The 20,919-nt window shown below is 35.9% G+C and overlaps 1 protein-coding gene across 7 annotated transcripts in view; it reads right to left on the reverse strand.

Annotated features, from left to right (window-relative positions):
• RAPGEF6 (Rap guanine nucleotide exchange factor 6) overlaps window positions 1-20,919 on the reverse strand; it is a 196,446-nt gene that overhangs the window by 65,936 nt on the left and 109,591 nt on the right. For all 7 annotated transcript variants that reach the window (XM_059174494.1, XM_059174491.1, XM_059174492.1 and 4 more), the window contains 7 exons: window positions 19,481-19,617; window positions 17,273-17,431; window positions 16,545-16,697; window positions 11,810-11,974; window positions 8,306-8,413; window positions 5,763-5,966; window positions 2,846-2,954 (listed from right to left, as the gene is read on the reverse strand). In XM_059174494.1, the coding sequence (XP_059030477.1) occupies window positions 2,846-2,954; window positions 5,763-5,966; window positions 8,306-8,413; window positions 11,810-11,974; window positions 16,545-16,697; window positions 17,273-17,431; window positions 19,481-19,617 (1,035 nt within the window). The remainder of the gene's footprint in view (window positions 1-2,845; window positions 2,955-5,762; window positions 5,967-8,305; window positions 8,414-11,809; window positions 11,975-16,544; window positions 16,698-17,272; window positions 17,432-19,480; window positions 19,618-20,919) is intronic.

The raw sequence follows: 20,919 nt of genomic DNA on the forward strand, positions 1-20,919 counted from the left end.
ATCTCTCGGGTGCTTTACTGTACTGGTAATGTCCCAGAGATACACGGCTTCAGTTCACCTCTTTGTGGTCTGCTTCTCTCTCTGTTCTGTGTCAGATAGTTCCTAGCTCCCTTTTTGAATTTTTATACTTCTTTGTAGCTACTTTTTATATTTAGTCTAACTTTTCTGAGTGTTCTTAGTCAATACTGGAAACAGAATGTTAAAACAAGTTTAATTCATTTTGCACAGATTTTAGGTGGACTTTTAAATTAGAAGAGTCACATCCTTCTTTCATTCTGGTATAGTCTCTATTACTGTTACATGAGTACTTTATTTTCCACATTTTCTTTTATATTTCCTGAAATAATGCTCAATGTTATTTATTGTTGTTCTATAGTCTGGGAGATTTCCTCAACTTTATTACCTACTCCCCTCTACTGTATGTTTTTGTCTTTGCTGCCATGTTTTAAGTCACTCTGAGGTATTTCTTTCTCAGTGACTGTTCCTTTTATCCCTAATACCCTATTCTTGTTTTAAGAGATGAATTTTTAAATCTCTCCGAGCACAGCTCTGGAAATGTTCTTCTTCTCTTTAACTATTTTCTCCAGAATCTGTAAGCTTACTTATTAGGCTCTCCACCATGCTTCCTCAATGACCCTGGTTCTCTTATGCCTGGCCATCAGTTTTAATTAACACAAAAAGACTAAATATGGTTTGCTCTGGTATCATCTAAACATATCTATCTTCTGGTCAGTTTTCCTAACTGTAGGTTGTTTCTTTCTTCCTTTCTTTCTTCTAAAGATTTTATTTGAGAGAGAAAGAGGGTGCATACACACGCAGAGGAAATAGCAGAGGAAAGCAAAAAGCGCACTCCCCAATAAGCAGGGAGCCTGATATGCAGCTTGATCCCAAAACCCTGGGATCATAACCTGGGTTGAAGATAGATGCTTAACTGACTGAGCCACCCATCTTATTTGTAGCTGGTTTCATTGTGTGTTCTATTCAGGACGACCTAACTGTGCAAACTTTCTTCACTGTAATGCCAGAGTTACTAGGGCTTTATTCCAGGTACGACATCCAGAATAAAATGCTCCATTTCCACAAATGCTTTATTAATATTCCTTCAAGATACTCTTAGGTGTTTTGTTTGGGGTAAAAGTCGCTGACCATATTTTGCCTAGGATAAGGAACAAGGTGTTGTGGACACAGGCCCCCTTTGCACTACCACATAATGTCTATCCTTTGCCACATCCAGTCTAGAGTTCTGATGGGCAATTGTTTCTCACCACTCAAGGAGTTTTAAGGTTGTGGCTTCCCTGCCTCTTTATCCTTCAGATCTCCTTTTTCTGTCTCTCAGGGGTCATGCTATTAACCACCAAATTTACTATCTCAGTATCTTTATACATAATAGTATGGTATCAGTTAGTAACTATAATGTGCTGGCACAAAAAGTTAAAGGTGTTTGATCTACATAAGAATCTTATGAAATACAGTTGAAGAAAGTCAAGCATGGAGAATCATTTACTCTCAGTGTCAGAGCAAGCTCTGCTTTCTTATTTTACAAAATCAGAATCTTTTTAATTTAACCCATAAGTTTTGTTTCTAGATTACTAGTTCAAGCTCAGGAAATACAGAAACTGTGAAGGCTTACTTATTTTACACTAAATAATATAGTATTAGGAAATTGTGAATAGATGGTTATGTATCAGATTTAACAGGACATAATTCAGTAGAATGGATGCAAGTGAAAAGGGGAAAAATATCAAATGTTTTATTTTTCACTATGACTAAGTACAGTATAAGGAAGAGTCAAAGTGAAAAAATAAAACACACTTCCTCTTCCATAAGCACAGCTTTTAAATTCAACTCCTAGTTTTCAAATTGCAACCCAAATGACCTAGATGAATTTTTCCTCCTTACTTCATTAAGACTGTTAAATTTTCTTTGATAATTTTCAAATTATTATACTGTTTTTATTGTTGCACTTCTCAAAATTTCAGAGAATATCCTTTGGTATATATATATATATTTTTAAAGATTTTATTTATTTATTTGACAGAGAGAAATCACAAGTAGGCAGAGAGGCAGACAGAGAGAGAGGCGGGGGGAGAAGCAGGCTCCCCGCTGAGCAGAGAGCCTGGGATGCAGGACTCGATCCCAGGACCCCTGGATCATGACCTGAGCCGAAGGCAGTGGCTTAACCCACTGAGCCATCCAGGCGCCCCTATCCTTTGGTATCTAATGAAACCAAGTTACAGTAAGTCTTCCCTAAAAGAAAATAAAATACAACTACAAGCTTACTCTTTGCTTTATTCTAACAGAAGCATGATCAAAGCACCGCCGACACAGCATTATTACATAGAAAGGTAAAGTATACCCTTACTAAAAATCTGAAATTCATTGATTAATTATTTTACTCAATTCATTTTCACAGAACAGCTAATCTGGCATTAATATTATTATATCAGAAAGGCAGTTAAAACTTTAGCAGTACTATGATGTGCACATTTGCAGGGGGAATAAATGCCTAACCATGACTTTTATGCTTCATTCAGATCATTCTAAGATTCACTCAGTGCTTCCCAGCAAAGTACATAGTGCCTCCTCAGCAGATATTTCATAAATGACTAATAGAAAGTACTTATATACTTATTTTAAATCTTATTTCCAGGACATTAAAATAATACAAATAATGAAAAATGAAAATTCTAGAATACATAATACCATATCTTAACACTAAGGATCCTAAAAATGTTCTAAGAGCTCAGAGAGAACACATTTACATTTTATTAGTCTTTTCATTGTAATACTTTACTTTTTATTAACAAACAAAATAAAAATCCTCAGTTTTTACAACAAAACTCACCAAAAATGTTGGTCTTCACAGTAAGTGCAAGATGAGTATTATTCCTTAGAATTTCAAGGGCCTTCACAAATGTAATATTTTCAAAGTTTTGTCCATTTACTTCCATTATCTTGAAAAAAGCATTTGTAAAATATAAATTAAGACAAAAACTGTTACTTGTGCACCCTTAAGTTTAATGGTGGAAAAAAAAAACCTTGAACAAAATACACCCATATGTGAACAATGGTTATCTCTGTGAGAAGTGGGGTTACTACTGAATTTTTTTTCTCTATATTTTGTTTCCCCAAATATCTACTAAAAACATTTTTTTGAAAGTTCACTCCCTCTAAGATCTATTAAAGCCATTAAAAAAAAACACAGTATAGTTTATATATGAAGGAAAAATTTTAATCATGTCAGATCAGATGATAAAAATTAGTGCCAGCGTATATATGTGCAAATTTTATTGAAATTTTCTAAATGCAAATTAACTGCATTTAAGAGAGATAACTCATCCAAAAGTGATACACTGAATACATCTAGTATCATTTCCTGACAATGAATGAACCAAGTCAAGCAAAAAGTACCACTGTGATGAGTCCTTCCACATGACAAGGCTCAACCTTCACAGCAGGGCTTTCCCAAATTTGGCTGTACCTCAAAATTATATAGAAAGCTTTCTTAAAAAATACTAATTCTAACAAAAAAGGATAAAGAGATAACCATAATGAGAAAAAAAAGGAGGAGAGCATAGAGCAATGCTCCCATTGAGATTAAAATAAAGACTGAGAAGCAAAATATTATGAGAAGAAAAAAAAAATTCACAGAAATAAAATTCAGAGTTGAAAGAAGTCTTGAGTCTACATACTGAACTGTCTCAACTAGTACCCTGTAAGGATAATGAAGAGACTTAATACATCTCAATGAAAATTCTAAATTCCAAGGACAGAGAACAAAGAATCTGTAAGCATTACTTGCAGTACTGTGCAGTGGGACAAAGAAAGCTAGAAAAGAAAAATAAAGATTGGTTTGGACTTCTCCTGGGCATACTAAGATGTGATACTTTTCTGTAACATCAAAGTTCTCAGGGAAAAAGAACTATGACCAACGAATATTATACTCCACTGAACAAGAGCATTATCAGACATGCAAGGACACACAAAACTATAGTACCTACTGGCCCTTTTTGAGAAAAGTACTGGAAAAGGTACTGGTAGTACTAGAAGAAACTGTGAAATGAAACCCAATAATGGAGACACAGGGCATATGAAATGGAGGTAATCAATGAAATCAGTAAGACAGGTATAAATGTGTACATGGCTATTAGTGATAAACTCACAAAAGTTAATGTAAATGTCAAGAGTATTCTTAATAGAAGAAAAACAACATTAAAAATGACTTAATAGCTAGACCTAAAATTTCAGGTAATTTTAATAATAATTGAGGATACCGAGAGAAGTAAAACCTGATAAATTTTCTCTCAAGAATGAAATCATTTGATTTCATTGTTTTATTTTTTTTCCGTGAAGAATGAGATGCTTAAATGTGTTTAAAATACTATAACAATAAATATACCTAGTCTAGAATTCTAGCACTAGATATTCTTAATGACTGGAGTGGATGAGTTAGGCCCAGAAATCTCTATTTTTAATAAGTTCCCTCAGGGGAAGAAGGGGATCATTATAACTCTAAATCAGCTTCTTAACCCTTTGATATTTGGGCTGGGTTACTCATTATGGGGGATGCACTGCTGCAGCGTGTTGGAAGCTGCTTAGTAGCATCCTTGGCCTCTACCCACTAGATGATGGTTGCAGCCCCCAGGTCATGAGACTCATCAATACCTCCAGACATGCCAAATGTTTTCTGAGGGAGAAATCATTCCTGGTTGAGAATCCCTGTTCTGCAGTGTAAAACTTTTTATAATGTAATGTATTCATTGGTTTTTTTTTTTTTTTTTTTTTAAGATTTTATTTATTTATTTGACAGAGAGCCACAGTAGGCAGAGAGGTAGGCAGAGAGAGATGAGGAAGCAGGCTCCCTGCTAAGCAGAGAGCCCGATGCGGGGCTCGATCCCAGGAACCTGGGATCACGACCTGAGCTGAAGGCAGAGGCTTTAACCCACTGAGTCACCCAGGTGCCTCTATTTTAAAAGGAAAGTACATTGGTATGATTTAGTTAAAAGTACAATAAAGCTATATTCTAAATTAGTTTAATTAACTAGAATTTTAAAATGGGAAAACATAACCTTCCCAAGTGATTCACGTTAATTTGAAAATGACTCTTTGGTGTGCATGAGAACCACCTTGAGACCTGTTAAAATACAGATTCCTAGAGCTCATCTCTGTAGAATGTGACTAGTATGATTAACAGAACTGAGGCAAGCTTAGGAATTACATTTCTTAGTAACAAGGTTGTCAGGAATTACATCTGGGAACATACTGCTTGGTCTACAGCTACCTAAAGCCTTAATGGAGAAAATAAATCCTCACTAACTACCTCCTAGTCTCTTTTTCCTGGTCCCTCAACTGGCTTCCTCTGCTTATGCATGTAGTTCTGTTACTTATATGAACACTATTTAAGCTGAAACCATCATTTATGGTAATGTTTGGCCACTTACATTTTAATTTTTTTTAATTTTTAAAGATTTCATTTATTTGAGAGAGAGAGAGCAAGCATGAATGGTGGGCAGAGGGAGAAGCAGACTCCCCACTGAGCAAGGAACCCCACGTGGGGCTCAATCTTAGGACCCCAGGATCACAACCTGAGCCGATGGCAGATACTTACCCGACTGAGCCAGCCAGGAACCCCTCATTTTAATTTCTAATTGAATTTCCTTAAATGGATCATGCTTACTTGTAGAAATATCACATGTGAAAAAAAAGCAGCAGACAAATACTTCCTAAAAGGCTTTAATTCATGTGGTTGGTTATTTACTTACCTGATCACCACGTTTCAGTCCAGCATCAGCAGCTTTGCTACTAGGCTCTACTCCTTCAACGAAAATACCAAACCCCTTCTCACTCCCTCCATTAAGGCTGAAATGCAGAGGGGACTCTCGGGAAGCCTTCTGCAACACCACCTGTCTCCACTTGGCCTTTGCAGCACAGGCAATATTTAATAACCGGAGATGACCATTCATTTTCTAAGAACATAAAAAAGGGTATAATGTACATAAATTTATGTCTCTATCCCTTAAAGGCTTTTAAAAATCACCTAAAATTATTAGAATTAGAGTTACCTTGAAATAGAGAGTAAAGAACATGGAAGCCAGGGTAAATAAAACTGAAGGAGGGCAAACTTTCACCCCAGAGCGCTGTCAAGAAAACGATCTCACAATACGATTTATAAAAATGGCTCAAAAGGATTCCAAAATGATATCTCTTCATGGAAGACAAAACATTATTTCTCGTGGCCTAAAATTTCCTAGTACATCTCCACTACTATCTTGCTCGTCTCCAGGACGTTACATAAATCCAGAATCTTTATAAACCTTCATTTAAAACCTTAAAGGACCTGAACTACCTTTCCAAATACAGTCCTACTGAAAGACATATTCAAGTCCCTACTTCTTCTGGTTATATTATTCCCATATTATTTTAGATCTTTCCTAACTTTAGTAATATTCTCAAAATTTCAGATTTTAGTATCAATTTAATACTCAACTATTCTCAAATAGCATAGTATGTGTAAACCTCATAACTCATGCCCATAAAAAGCAGCTAAAGTTTCTTCAGGATAGGGACCCCGCCTTACACGTGTTCTGATCCTATTCTCCTAACACCTTGGGAGTATCAAGTAGAACTGAATAAATACCTGATGACTGAATGATTACCAAAAAAGAAATCCCATGACTGTAAGGCAATTTCTATTTTCCATTAGCCCATAATGGGATTTCTTTCCTAACTTTAGTAATATTCTCAAAATTTCAGATTTTAGTATCACCAAATGATGGTGATAAGCTTCTTATCACCTCTTAATCAAGTTCCCTGTATCTGTTCATTCTTCCCATTTTGTTTGCATAGAGCTGAAGGGCTGCTGAGAAGGCTACAGGAACTAAGAGGTAAGGGAATGGACAGAAATCTGCCTATTTGTCCCTTTTTCAACTCAATCCACTTACATTCTGAGTAAAAGCAATGGTTCTTGGGCCCCCAGATTGTTACATTCATTAGCTCATTATAATCCTTATAACAATTCCCAGAAACTAGGGGCTACTACTTATAAAGACAACTACAGAAAAGGCTGGGCTACTTGCCCAAGTTTACATGTCTAACAAGTGGTACAGTCTGAATGTTAATTCAGGCAAACTAACTCCTGAACTGCATTATTAATTTACTTCCTAAAATTTCAAGTTGCTTGGAGGATATAAATCCAGTTGCAGTTCAAAGTTTGTATCTGTCAGAGTAAATGGAATTAAAAATAGCTACTGTGTAAGTTAAAAGGACCTTGAGGGGGTTATCTTAGGTGTTGTATATTTAGAACAAGTAAAATCACATGCAGAAGGGAGACTCAGAATGTCTAATGTAGAGCTGATACATAAAATAGGCCTTTAAAGTTGCACAGAGTTCAAATAGCAACACTAGAAGAAAGAATTTAAACCTGAGAACTGGTAAAGAATATAAAATAATCTGGTTGGGTAAAATCAAGGGTGCACAGATAAAAAGACTTAAAATGTAGGTGAGGGGCCTGAACATATGAGGAATTACTTTAATAGGAAATACTTTAGTTCATTGACAAAAAGAAATATTCGTCTCATTTATAGTTTAAAAACAATCTTTGGCCACACAAAATGGACTAAAAAAAAATACTAGAACTAAAATTACCTAGCTATTACAACAGATGAGCCATGATTAAATGAGGCCATTTTTAAATGGGAAGTGACAAAGGAATGGTGGAGAGAGAGGGGCTATAGGGAATATGTGTACTGCCACAGTTAGTGACCTAAGTGACTTTAGCAATGAATGGACATCTTGGTCAGGGAATTCAAGGAAAAGAGAGAGGGAGTCCACATAAACACCAGAGTTAATAAGCTTGGGTGACTAGAGAAAGCATTCTCATGAGTCTTTTTTTTTTTTTTTTTTAAGATTTTATTTATTTATTTGACAGAGAGAAATCACAAGTAGATGGAGAGGCAGGCAGAGAGAGAGAGAGGTAAGCAGGCTCCCTGCTGAGCAGAGAGCCCGATGCGGGCCTCGATCCCAGGACCCTGAGATCATGACCTGAGCCGAAGGCAGCGGCTTAACCCACTGAGCCACCCAGGTGCCCTCTCATGAGTCTTAATATGAAAATAGAAGAGTGACAAGGAAGCCTGATTTTTGCTTGGGTTAGTGACAGAAAATGAGCAGAATCTAAAATATAAATTTATAAGTTCTCAGAGCAGACATTCAAAACATAGAAACAGATAAAAGTTGTTGTGAATTGCTGTTATTTGGAAATGAGGAAAATCCCTAAACCTTGAAGAAGATAAATTCTTTTAAGTCTTACTGTATCTTCCAGATTTTTTTCAAATTCCTCCAGAAATCGAGTCATAGCAGGATCACCTTCAAAATCATTAAAATGATTATTTACCCATAATAACACAATCCGTGTTACCTGTGGAAACATGAAGGAGGCAGCATACAGTTATGAGAGGCTTTCTTTCTGCTGAGTATATTCCAAAAGCATGTCCAAAAACCAAGGGGGAACAGAGTTTCATGGCTAATCCCTTTATCCACTCCCTGTCCTGCATGCAAAAGGTTCATCCTAACAGAGAGGCATGGTTTAGTTTGACCTTCTGTTTCCTGGGGGATACAAGCAAGCAGAGAGGGCCAAGAGTATACCCTCAGTGGAAAAAAACCGCCATAAATCTGCATGCTAAGCTGTAAGAAATACATAGGATGTATACCCCAGAAAGTATCCTAAAATGTGAGCTTCTAAGGGTAGACAATCATATCAAAAGGGTTTATATAGTCGAGCACATGTTTAGCCATAAGTCTTCACATAAGCACACCTGAACTTGCCGTATTACAAATACTGTGACTTTTCAAAGTTGTAAAGTGATTTGCTTACTTCATGTCACAGATTAACAGAAAAGTTAATGGAAGCTGAACTGAATCACACACCTAACAATGGAAGTAATTTATATATAAACTGAGGTAGAATACACATAAAAGCCAACATTTAAACCACTTTAAGGTGTACAGCTCAGTGCATTTAGCACCTTCACAATGGTGTGCAATTATCATCACTACCTAGTTCCAGAACACTTTTATCATCCCCAAAGGAAACCCCATTCTGATTATGGAGTCACCTCACCTGCCCTTTCTCCCAGCAGCCACTAATCGGCTTTTCTGTCTCTCTGTATTATGTCTGTGGGATATTTCACATAAAATGTGACCTTTCATGTCTGGCTTCTTTCATTTAGCATTACGTGTTCAAGGCTGATCCATGTTGCGGCATTTCCCTTTTATGGTTCAAAGACATTTCATTACATGACTATACCACACTTTGTTCCCCATTCATCAGTTTATGGACATAAGGGTTGTCTCTACCTTTTGGCTATTGTCAATAGTGCTAGGAACATCTATACCTAAGTTTCTGTTTGTATACCTGTTTTCAGTTCTTATGGATAAATACCTAGGAAGAGAAGTACTTTTTGAAGAAATGCCGAACTTTTTTCCAGAGCACCAGTAACATTTTATGTTACTACCAACAATGTATGGGAATGTCATTTTCTCCACATCCACATCTTTGGTAATGGTTGTTACTTCCTTTCCTTTTAAAAAGCCATCCTAGTAGGTGTGAAACAGAATCTTACTCTGGTCTTGATTTGCATTTTCCTATGAATAATAGTGTTGATCATCTTTTTCATGTGTTTGCCAGTCATTTATGTATCTTCTTTGGAAAAATAGTCTATTCAAGTCTTTTGCCCATTTTTACATTGTCTTTTTGCTGTTGAACTATAAGGATTCTTTATACATTCTGGATACTAGACCCTTATCAGACATAAGATTTACAAATATATTTCACCTAATCAATATGTGGTCTTTTCTTTCACTTTAAGGCTTTAATTTTGATGAAGTTTATCTAATTTTTTTTTCCTTTGTTTCTGCTTTGGATAACATATCTAAGAAACGACTGCCAAATCCAAGGTCTTTTTTTTTTTTAAGTTTTAAAAGAAGAGGTTTTATTTTAGTAAAAAGAGCACATATCATTGCAAAAGATTTATTTATTTATTTTTAATATTTTATTTATTTATTTGACAGAGAGCGATCACAAGTAGTCAGAGAGGCAGGCAGAGAGAGAGAAGGAAGCAGGCTCCCCGCTAAGCTGAGACCCAGGACCCTGAGATCACGACCTGAGCCGAAGGCAGCGGCTTAACCCACTGAGCCACCCAGGCGCCCCATCATTGTAAAAGATTTAAACAATACATATGAATACAAAAAAGTTTAATAAGGTCATGATTTTTAACCTCTTAAGAGTTTTATAGTCTTAGCTCCTATATTTAGGGTCCCTGACTCATTTTGAGTTAATTTTGTGTATGGGATAAGGTAAAGGTCCAATTTCATTCTTTTGCATGTGAATATCTAGTTGTCTTTCATTCATAGTTTTGCTCATTCAGCATGCCTTTATCTCCTCAGCAACTGATTTAACTACATATAACTCCAAAGGGGGTGGGTAGGCAAGCCTTTGGTTTAAACACTTTCGTTTCCTTAACAATGGAATTCCCAAGTCCAGGTGCATCTAATTTATTTCTCTTAAGATGTAACACAGGGGGCCGCCTGGGTGGCTCAGTGGGTTGAGGCCTCTGCCTTCAGCTCAGGTCATAATCCCAGGGTCCTGAAATCAAGCCCCGCATTGGGCTCTCTGTGCAGCAGGGAGCCTGCTTCCTCCTCTCTCTCTGCCTGCTTCTCTGCCTACTTGTGATCTCTGTCTGTCAAATAAATAAAATCTTAAAAAAAAAAGATATAACTCGGATGATGGATATTGGGGAGGGAATGTGTTGTGGTGACTGCTATGTACTATATAAGACTGATGAATCACAGATCTGTACCCCTGAAACAAATAATACATTATATGTTAATAATAAAAAAAGGTACAACTCAGAAAAACATACCAAGAAATTATGATCCTACTTTTATTTTTCTTAAAATAAGTAACTTCAGGTTTTTTGCTGAGGTATTGCTAGTCTTTCTACCGATGTACAAATATCCCATGAAATAAGGTAAGATAATTTAAATTAGCAATGTTTAATGTAAAAAAAAAAAAAAAAACCAAAATAAAAAAAAACTCGAATGTAGATTTAAAATAAGTCACAACAGAGAAATATTAAGGTCAAAAAGACTAACTGTTTCAAAAATGATTATAAAGTCTTTAATTCAAAAATCAACATTATTTCTATTTTGGGGCTTACAAACAATCTTAAGCTCCCCTAAAAATAATTTACTTGGTGAATATTCTTTCTAAACTATTAAGTTTTAAATGTTTTACTGATCTCTTTCAGAAACAAACACTTTGATAAAGTTCAAAAATATTCTTATGCAGCTATCATGTTTTCTGAGTTTATAACTATACTACAGCTTATTTCAGTTTTTAGCTTTAAAGGCTTATATCAACTTTTTTTTTTTTTTTTTTTTAAAAAGATTTTATTTATTTATTTGTCATAGAGAGAGAAGCGAGAGCAAGCACAGGCAGACAGAGTGGCAGGCAGAGACAGAGGGAGAAGCAGGCTCCCCGCCAAGCAAGGAGCCCGATGTGGGACTCGATCCCAGGACGCTGGGATCATGACCTGAGCCGAAGGCAGCCGCTTAACCAACTGAGCCACCCAGGCGTCCCTTATATCAACTTTTTAACATGCTTTTTTCCTCAAAAGTAACTAAGTAGATCTATGTTTTTTAGGTGAAGTAAATTTTGTTATCAAAATAAATATTTATCAACTGTAAAAGGTTTTTATGAATATAATTTATAGGTTAAAATCACTTCCATGCCCTTCATATTTACAAAACCAACCTTATCCCGTAAGTTGTCAATTTTAAACCATTCCAATAGTTTGATCCCAACATCCAAAGGACTTTGAAGAAATGTCCTGTAAGTTAGTAGGAAATCTTCTATATAAGTTGGGTCCACAATAGAGTGTTCTTCTATTAAATGCATGATGAGACGCTCAGGTGTTGCCTAAAAATCCAAGGACAGAAAAGATGATAAACAGCTGAAGAAACAAAGAATTCTACTGATTACTTTCCTTTGTAGTCACTCTATTACACAATTCCTCAGAGTTTCACTGTTAAAATACTTAGCAGTGGGAGAAGGTAGTCCTTTACAGATTGCAGTCCATCAGCACCCAGAAGTTGAAAAAGAGAAAAGGCAGAGGAATGAAAATACTCAAAAGCATTTACTCAGTTTTATCTGTTTTAATTGTCATTTCATCCTGGCAGGGCTTTTGAAATTCAGTGATTTACCCCTATTGGGGCTTTTTCTGTCATTTTCCCACAGTTGGTAGAGGTAGGGAGATGACATCTTAAGCCACCAGATAGAAGAAGTTAAACTTAAAAAACAATACAAAACAAAACCTTCCCTCCAAATTTAATCATCTTCAAATCTCTTTTGCCCCAGGCTATAGGAGCAGTGCACCAGTTTAAGATAGTGTGTTTTGCTGTTCTTACTTCCTAGAAAAGAAGTTTCTTTTTCTACAATTTCTCCATGCTAGTTCACCATTCTGAGAGGAACCAGAAGTTCTATATATAGTTTTTACATTAATTCAGAGTTTTAACTGCTTGCCTGTTTCCAGATTTATAAAAAGAAATGTAAACAGCATTTATCTACTGCTCTGCTTTAAGCTTCTGAATCAGTGTTAAAATTTATTACCTTTGCAGCCTTTTCAAAAGTGTGGAGATAAACCATATGCTAAACCAAATATAAAAAGCAACTGCTGTCCATAACATCAAATTTCAATTCACCCAATTTCACTGATGAGAATAACTATATGGTAAACATACATCAATGCTAACAATGTTATCTAAGAATTTAAAAAAAGGTATATAAATCATTTCTCTAGAATGAAGTCAAAGTAAGGTTTTTCATATAACATTTAAGGGATAAGGCAACCACAGGTGCATTCCTGTTCTTTTCCCACCCTCTGAAACAATCTAAGTCAAATAGTACAAAGCTGGGCCTAACTTTCACAAGCCAATCTTGAGTTGAGGTCTTTAAATCTGGTTCTTAGATCATGTATAGTTAAGTTGGGGGAGGAACTCATCAACATTTTAAAGGCCATTATTCTGACTGGCTAAATCACTAGGGCAGTATACCTGCAGAGACTAAGCCATATATTCAAAACTATATTTAAAGGTGAGCCCCACAGTCGTACAGAAGCATGTCACCAGAGCATCTGGGTGGCTCAGTTGGTTAAGCAACTGCCTCAGGTTGTGATCCTGGAGTCCTGGGATCCAGGCCTGCATCAGACTCCCTGCTGGGCAGGGAGTCTGCTTCTCCCTATGACCCTCCCCCTTCTCATGCTTGCACTCTCTCTCTCTCTCATTCTCTCTCTCTTTCAAATGAATAAAATCTTAAAAAAAAAAAAAAAAAAGTAGCAGCAGCATTTCACCAAAGGGCTCACTAGTATCCAACAAGGTGGGATTCTGGGAGACAGGGTGAGCAGAGCTGGTAGACAAAGGAGATGAATGGAATGGTGACACTGGCATGATAGAGACTGGTTACAATGAGCAAGCAAGTAAATACAGAGAGCATAACAAGAGCCACTCCTGGAGAAGGCAGTTACAAATATGAAAAGAGAAAAGACAGGTAAAACTGTGGTATAGCACTGGAACTGGGAATGCTAGTATGAACTCCTGAGTATTACAAGTGGATGGAATCACATACAAAGCTATAGGTGCATATGCATTTACTGTAAATATACACTTAATATAAATATACTATATAGTATGGCAAATACATATACATCTTTCCTTACAGTGTCTGATCAAAGGCTCTAAAAGAAATAACACCCAAGTAGAATGAAAGATTAAGTGCCAAGATCTTAGGTGGTAGTAGTGGTCACTGTAAGAAGATTTTATTCATTCATTTGAGTGAGCGAGAGAGCAAGAGAGAGAGACAGAGAGACACCAGTGGCGGGGGCGGGGGCGGGGGGCAACAGGAGGGAGAGAAACAGACTACCCACTGAGCAGGAAGCCTGACTTAGGGCTCGATCCTAGCATCCTGGGATCAGGACCTGAGCCAAAAGCAGATGCTTAGCCGAATGAACCATCCAGGCACCCCTAAAAGATTTTATTTTTATGTAATCTCTCCACCCAATTGAAGCTCAAACCCACAAAGCTAAGATCAAGAGTAGCATGGTCCACCAACTCAGCCAGCCAGAGTACCCCCCCACACAGATCTTAGTTTTTAAATGCTATTCTCCATTAGGAGGATCTAGGGCTCTCTGGAGAAATGGCTGATTCCAAACCTGGAACAGGAAAAGTACAAGATGAGCCTGAACATCATGTTTTGACAGATAATAAGAAAGCTCTCAGGAAAGGATGGGGACATATCAAAAGGATACAGGAGTCAGCCTTATGAAGGTCTCCTTAGCCAAATCTGGGACAACTTGACCACTGGAACGACGATAGAGAGTAAAACACAAAAATCCATGCCAGTATAATTGAACTGATGGGAGAAAAGGGAATTTTCATCCTTAGGGAAAAAGATAATAAATGAAAAAAAAAAAAATCTGGGAGGGACAGAAAATCACCATTTTAGGCAGGAGTCAATGGAAGACTGGAGGACAGAAGTTAGCAGAACATACAGACACTATGCCAAAACATGTCTCCTCCAAACACTTAACAATTACAAATGGTATAGTGGTAACTTGATAGTGAGGAAATCTGACAGACATCAACATGACCAGATGATTACAGCAGATTTTACCAAGGGTAGGAGGGACAGGCTGACATTACATGTTCCCTAATACAATGCAAAGAGAAGAACAGGACATCATTTCTGTGGAATTCCTACCAGAAAAGCATGAGTTGTGTCTGCTCATGAGGAAACATTGGAAAGATCCACACTGAGGATGACACTACAGAATAAAAGGTTGTTCTTTAAAACTGCTGAGAATATGAACAGAAAAAAACTGTTCCTAGAGCAGACTCAAGTGACATATGACAACTAAATGCTACTGTGTTCCTGGTGAGATGCTGGATGAGAAAGGACAAAAGCCATTGCTGAGACAGTTGGTGAAAATCTAAATAAGGTCTGTGGGCTGAATGGTTGTACTGCATCAATTTTTATTTCCCAATTTGAAGGGTTCCATGGTGTTTCTGTAGGACAGTGTTGTTTTTAGAAATACACAATGGAATATTCAGGAGTGATGCATCACACTTGCAGACTGTTCTCAAATGATTCAGAGAAAGATGGTGACAGTGGAGAAACTTCAGTGAAATGCCAACAAGCAGTTAGGGATTCAGTGAGGGAGCTCAGCACCGTTCTTGCAACTATTCTCTAAGGTTGTAATGACTTAAAAACAGAGAGTCAAAAAAACATGAGCTCCCATAAAAAAACAGTCTGTGCAATCCACCCATATGTTTATCTTGTCTACATATAAAGCTTATTCTTATCAGTTTAGGAAAAGAAAAAATGTTGCAGAATTGCCTGACTCCTGAGGGAAAATGGATCTGACATTAGTCCTTCACACTATTAAATAAGTTCATGCATTTGTAATGAATAACAACACATTTACTTACTTTGCAGCCAAGACTAGGTTGAAAAGAGAAATGGTTATAAGTTTTTATTTCCTCTATTTCAACTATAATTTCTCTATCTTACAATCTAGAGATCTTCCAGGAGACAGAGTATTGGGGGAGGGGGAGGAAGGAGACAAGGGGGCAAGTAGATAAAGGGTAGGGAAGAGGGAGCTAGAGAAAACAGTATGGGGATTAGTATTCAGACTTCACAATGTGCTAAGGTTTTTGATTTACCTCATTTAGCCCTAATAAAACCTTGACATACCATTTTCAGGTAAGAAAGCTGAGGTTCAGAGAAGATAATGCCTATTTCAATGCCATAAATATCCAGTAACCATTCTGCATCTTCATCTACCATTCTTTATACTTTTGTGATTAGTCCTTTCATTTTCTGTTTTGTTTCTAAATACTGCTGCTATTTTTTAAGTTTCAAAAGTTTTTATTTAAATTTCAGTTAGTTAACATACAGTGTAATATTAGTTTCAGGTGTACAATTTAGTGATTCATCACTTATATACAAAACCCAGTGTCCACTGTCAACAAGTGCCCTCCTTAATACCCATCTCCTCATTTAAGCCATCTCCCCCACCACCTTCCATGTAGCAACCTCAATTTGTTCTCTACAGTTAAGAGTCTGTTTCTTGGTTTCCGTCCCACCCAATGTCCATTTGTTTTCTTTCTTAAATTCATAAGGAGTGAAACCATATGGCATTTTTTTCTCTGACTGACTTACTGCTGTGTTTGATGACATCAACTCCCATTATCAATGGATCATAAATTTGAAAGGAACACTTTAACCATTGCATTCTAAAATAACATCCTACCCATACTAATATTAAATGCCAATGTCATGCTTATTAAAATGTGTAAAAACCAATGTAGAAAAAAGGACAAGAACTAACAGAATTAACACAATTATCTTGCACTGCACAAAAAGTAGTTCAAAGCCTTATACATAAGAAAGTTTTATTCTATCAGTGACTAGAATAATAAATAAAAACACCCACCTTGATTACAATGTGTCCTTTCCTGGTTCCACTCCGATCTAGTTCACGGTGCTCATGTACCATAACAATTTCTCCCTCTTCCTCAACTTTATGGGTATTCTTCTCCACATGATTTAAAATTCTCCAATAATCCTGCTGGGCTATGCAGACAAACTGTCCGAGAATAACATGGGGACAGTTAATGAACCTGTAGTACATAAATATATCACTGTGCACCAAGGCCGAACACAAAGGTAAGAAATCAAGTGGCATCAGTTCTTTTTTATACAATCCCTTTAACCCTTAACAAAAATCAAGGTGAAATAAATAATTCACGTACAAAGACACAAGAGGTTAAATCCTTTTGAATTCTGCTCTAAAAGGAGAAGTGAGCATCTACTTCTCTCAAAACAGACACTAAGCAAAGAAAACATGAAGCAGGAGTAAGTTAGAAACAAACAGAACTTAGAAGTTCCTATTTTTTTCCCTTAATTTAAAAAAAAAAAAGGACTAAGCTGGCTATTACCCAATAGAGATTTAACAAACCAACATTTCATGTAATCTCTTCTAAAAATTTGTTCTTTGTTCAATTCCACAAATGTTTGAATCAGACATAAAATTTAGTTTTGTTTTATTAACTGTGAGCTTCTGAAAACTCCCACTTTTCAAATGAAGCCATTTGAAGAAAAAACAGGCTCGGCCATTTTAAATCAATAACCAAGAATACAAGAGCAAAGAGATAAACTTACCTGACAATCATCTACTTTAGTTCTAACAACTCCATGCATGTACTGCTTATCCAGAGTGGGAGTAATTCCAAAACTATTTCCCATAAAGAGATTTTCAACTTTTCCATCTGGATGAGTGATTTCTACAGTGCCGTTTAAAATAACATACCATGAGTCAAGCTACAGAGAAAAAGACAGGTTTTAAGAACATGGAACTTGTATTTTAAAAAAGAAGAAGAGCTGGTTATATTACTTTATACTCTGTCAGAAAACATCCTATGCCTGTCGATGCAAATTAATAAAACTTATTTTATTCTTTCTTCTTTTAGTCAGGGAATGACATCAGAAGGACTTTCATAATTAACCAAACGAGAAAATCAGAGTAAAATGATGCAATGGTTAAAACTATAAGCTGCTGAAATCTGCATCCAGACCCTGCTACTAATTGGGTGAGTGACCCTGGGCAAGTTATTTAACCTCTCAGTGCCCCAATCTCTTGATTTCTAAGTGGGCTTAACAAGAATACCTATCATAGGACCTTTGTCTTAATGAGTTTAAACATACTAAGATACATACTGAGTGCTTAGAAGAGTGCCTAGGACATGGTAAACATTCAAAAGAAAAAAAAAAAAAGATAGCCAGTAATTAATTCAGAATTAATTTTAAGGCATAGTTGACAAAGTACTGAAAATTTCTCTTAATGTTAAGAAAATATTGCCTTCACTTATATAGCAACATAAGATGCTCCTAGAAGTTAACTCGATGTGTATCAGGGAAAGACCACTTGCTCTCCTTTAGTATGCCTCTTACCAGCCTACAGTCTCAACAGTTTAAAGGTGATTCAAGGGAAATCTGGATTATCAGTTCTGAAGGAGAATCAGTAGCAAAAAAAATTTTTTTCCAAAAGCGTGGGTTTTTTTTTTTTGATATTTCAAATATGAAATTCACTCACTGTGCGATTTGTGGATAACAAAAAATTGCTTGCGAACAGGGACTGTGTCTAGTTTTTCCACCACTATACTCCCTATGTCTAGAATAGTACCCAGCACAAAGTAGACAAACAATAAATTTTTGCTGACAGAACTGTGAAAAATTAAGAGAATATAAAAATTTGTGGAAAAGTTTTTCAAAATGCCACTGTTTATACAGTTGTTAGAAGTTTAGTTTCTCCAGGTTTATATTACTTTAAACTGCTGAAACAGTTAGTAGACTGTTTTGCCTTTTAAGAAAACTTAATAGTAAATTCATTTGTTCATGAAACTTTTTTCTTGAGTATATCCTATGTGCCAGATGTTTAGGATATGGGGAAAAACATGTAAATAAAGCTAAAGATAAGGCCCCTGCCTTCAAAGAGAGGCCATCAAATTTTAAAATAACTTGAATGCCTACATATTATTACTTTTGCAGGCATATAATAATTACTTAACCATTGATTACAGAATTACATTTTAGTCATTTCCAATTTTTATTATAAATATGTTGCAATGAACATCTTTTGAGTTTTATATTATGTACTGAACCAAGACACTCAAGATGAGTGAAACAGGATAGACTGTTAATTCTTCAAGGCCCATGTTAAAAATTTCTAAATGACTTTCCAGAAATGTTATTTTAGCAGTATATGTCCTTTTAGCAGTATATGACAATTCTCATTGGCTGATATGTCAGCATTAATTTTTATCAGTTTGATAAGAAAAACTGAAGAAATTCCTAACAGCAGTAATTCCTCTGCATCTTCCCTTTACCCACACAAAGTTACCAGCCAAACATTTCTTAATATAGAACTGCCACCACATAAATGTCTCAACTGACAGGACTCTACCAGGAGGCATAGATATCAATACATTTTACTTCTTTTAATGTATAACATAAAAAATGGATAAGGAGAGTAAGTAAATAACAAATATTTTAAATAATGACATAAATATACAAACAGAATGATTAAGAATTTTTTTTTAAAAGCATTACAACTTGAGAGAAACAAATCTGGGTCAATGGACATTATTTATTGAACATCTATTCTATACTAGTTCACTGCTGGGAAATAAAAATTAAGACAAAGCAAAGCAAAAACAAAAATAAAAACCTGCATCTTCAGAAACTGTAACAAACCCAAACTCAGCATTCATATAAAAAAAAGTAAAGATTTACATAAGTTTATGGAAATTAAATCATTCTAAAAATTAGCTGCCATATTAAATAATATGCAACATTAATATGCAACCCTACCTCTTGCCCATCTTCAAGAATAATAGCTCCAGCCTGTTCGACCACTTCAAAAATCATCACTGTGCAGAGTTCTCTCCTTACAGACATGGTCATGTTTGCAAAAGCAGGAAGCTGGTGCATAAACTCCATTAATTGTTCTATCAAAAAAAAAAAAAAGGCAATTTTGGTATAGACACCATTAAAGGTTACATTTTAAAGATCCAATAAAATCTAGAATTGAATACCCAATTTCCTAATCAACCTATGAATTTATGTTGCTAACACTGAGGAAACAAGGGGCAAGATGACTGCTGGTTAAAGAAACACACACACACACACACACACACACACACACACACAATGATTTAATAGATATTTCAGAATCACACACACAAAAATAGGCATATTGGAAGATACCAAGAATTCACAACCTCCAGAGAGTACCAGAAACCCAGACTGAAACGAGGCTAATTTTCCTACTCTATCATTCCACGGTAGTTAAGTTAGTGACATCTTTCCATCTAACAGATTAGCAAAAAAGTCTTTTGTCTAGTTTTTACTGGAATAGAGTTAAAAAAATAAATTTCAACAATTAAGCAATGAAGGGCAACAAATTTGAATTCTAATTCCCAACTGTTGAATCAGCTGCAAGGTAACTCTTTATAATCAACTAATGTTTATGAGTGCTTGCCTTAGGCCAACATTACTGGTACAGATACATGAGTAATAAAATAAATATTAAGGGAGAAACACATATACAAGCAGTCAGCTAAGAGATGTAAAAGAATTAATTCTAAGGTCCTATCTACCCAGATAACTGGGACATAATTATATTTCAATTTTTTAAAAACTGTGAAAAGAACACAGTATACAATTCTTTATCATTAAAAATGCACTTTCAGGGGTGCCTGGGCAGCCCAGTGGGTTAAGCCTCTGCCTTCAGCTCAGGTTGTGATCCCAGGGTCCTGGGATCGAGCCTGGCATTGGGCTCTCTGCTCAGCAGGGAACCTGCTTCCTCCTCTCTCTCTGCCTGCCTCTCTGCCTACTTGTGATCTCTGTCAAATAAATAAATAAAATCTTAAAAAAAAAAAATGCACTTTCAGTTTCTGTCCCGATACTATTCATGAGTCTAAAAATATAAGTTAGTGAACTGTATTATGTCATTAGAATGGCAAGGAATGTTCAAATATACTCATCTTTACTCACAGAGATTATGATTTTTGGTAGTAGCATCTTCTGATTTGAATGATAAGCTATATGGCTATTATGAAAGGGAAATCTAGGATAAAATCTTAATTGAATCATAACAATATATAATGACACTAAATAATCCTGTTCTTAAAGAAAACATTAGCATCTTTATTATTATTCAACCTCCCCAAAGTGATGAGTTCTATAAGAAATACAGAAAGGGAAAATTCATAAACTTTGATCAAAAAATTATACACACACACACACAA

This window comes from Mustela lutreola, chromosome 5 (genome assembly GCF_030435805.1).
Source record: "Mustela lutreola isolate mMusLut2 chromosome 5, mMusLut2.pri, whole genome shotgun sequence".
Taxonomy (NCBI): Eukaryota; Metazoa; Chordata; class Mammalia; order Carnivora; family Mustelidae; genus Mustela; species Mustela lutreola.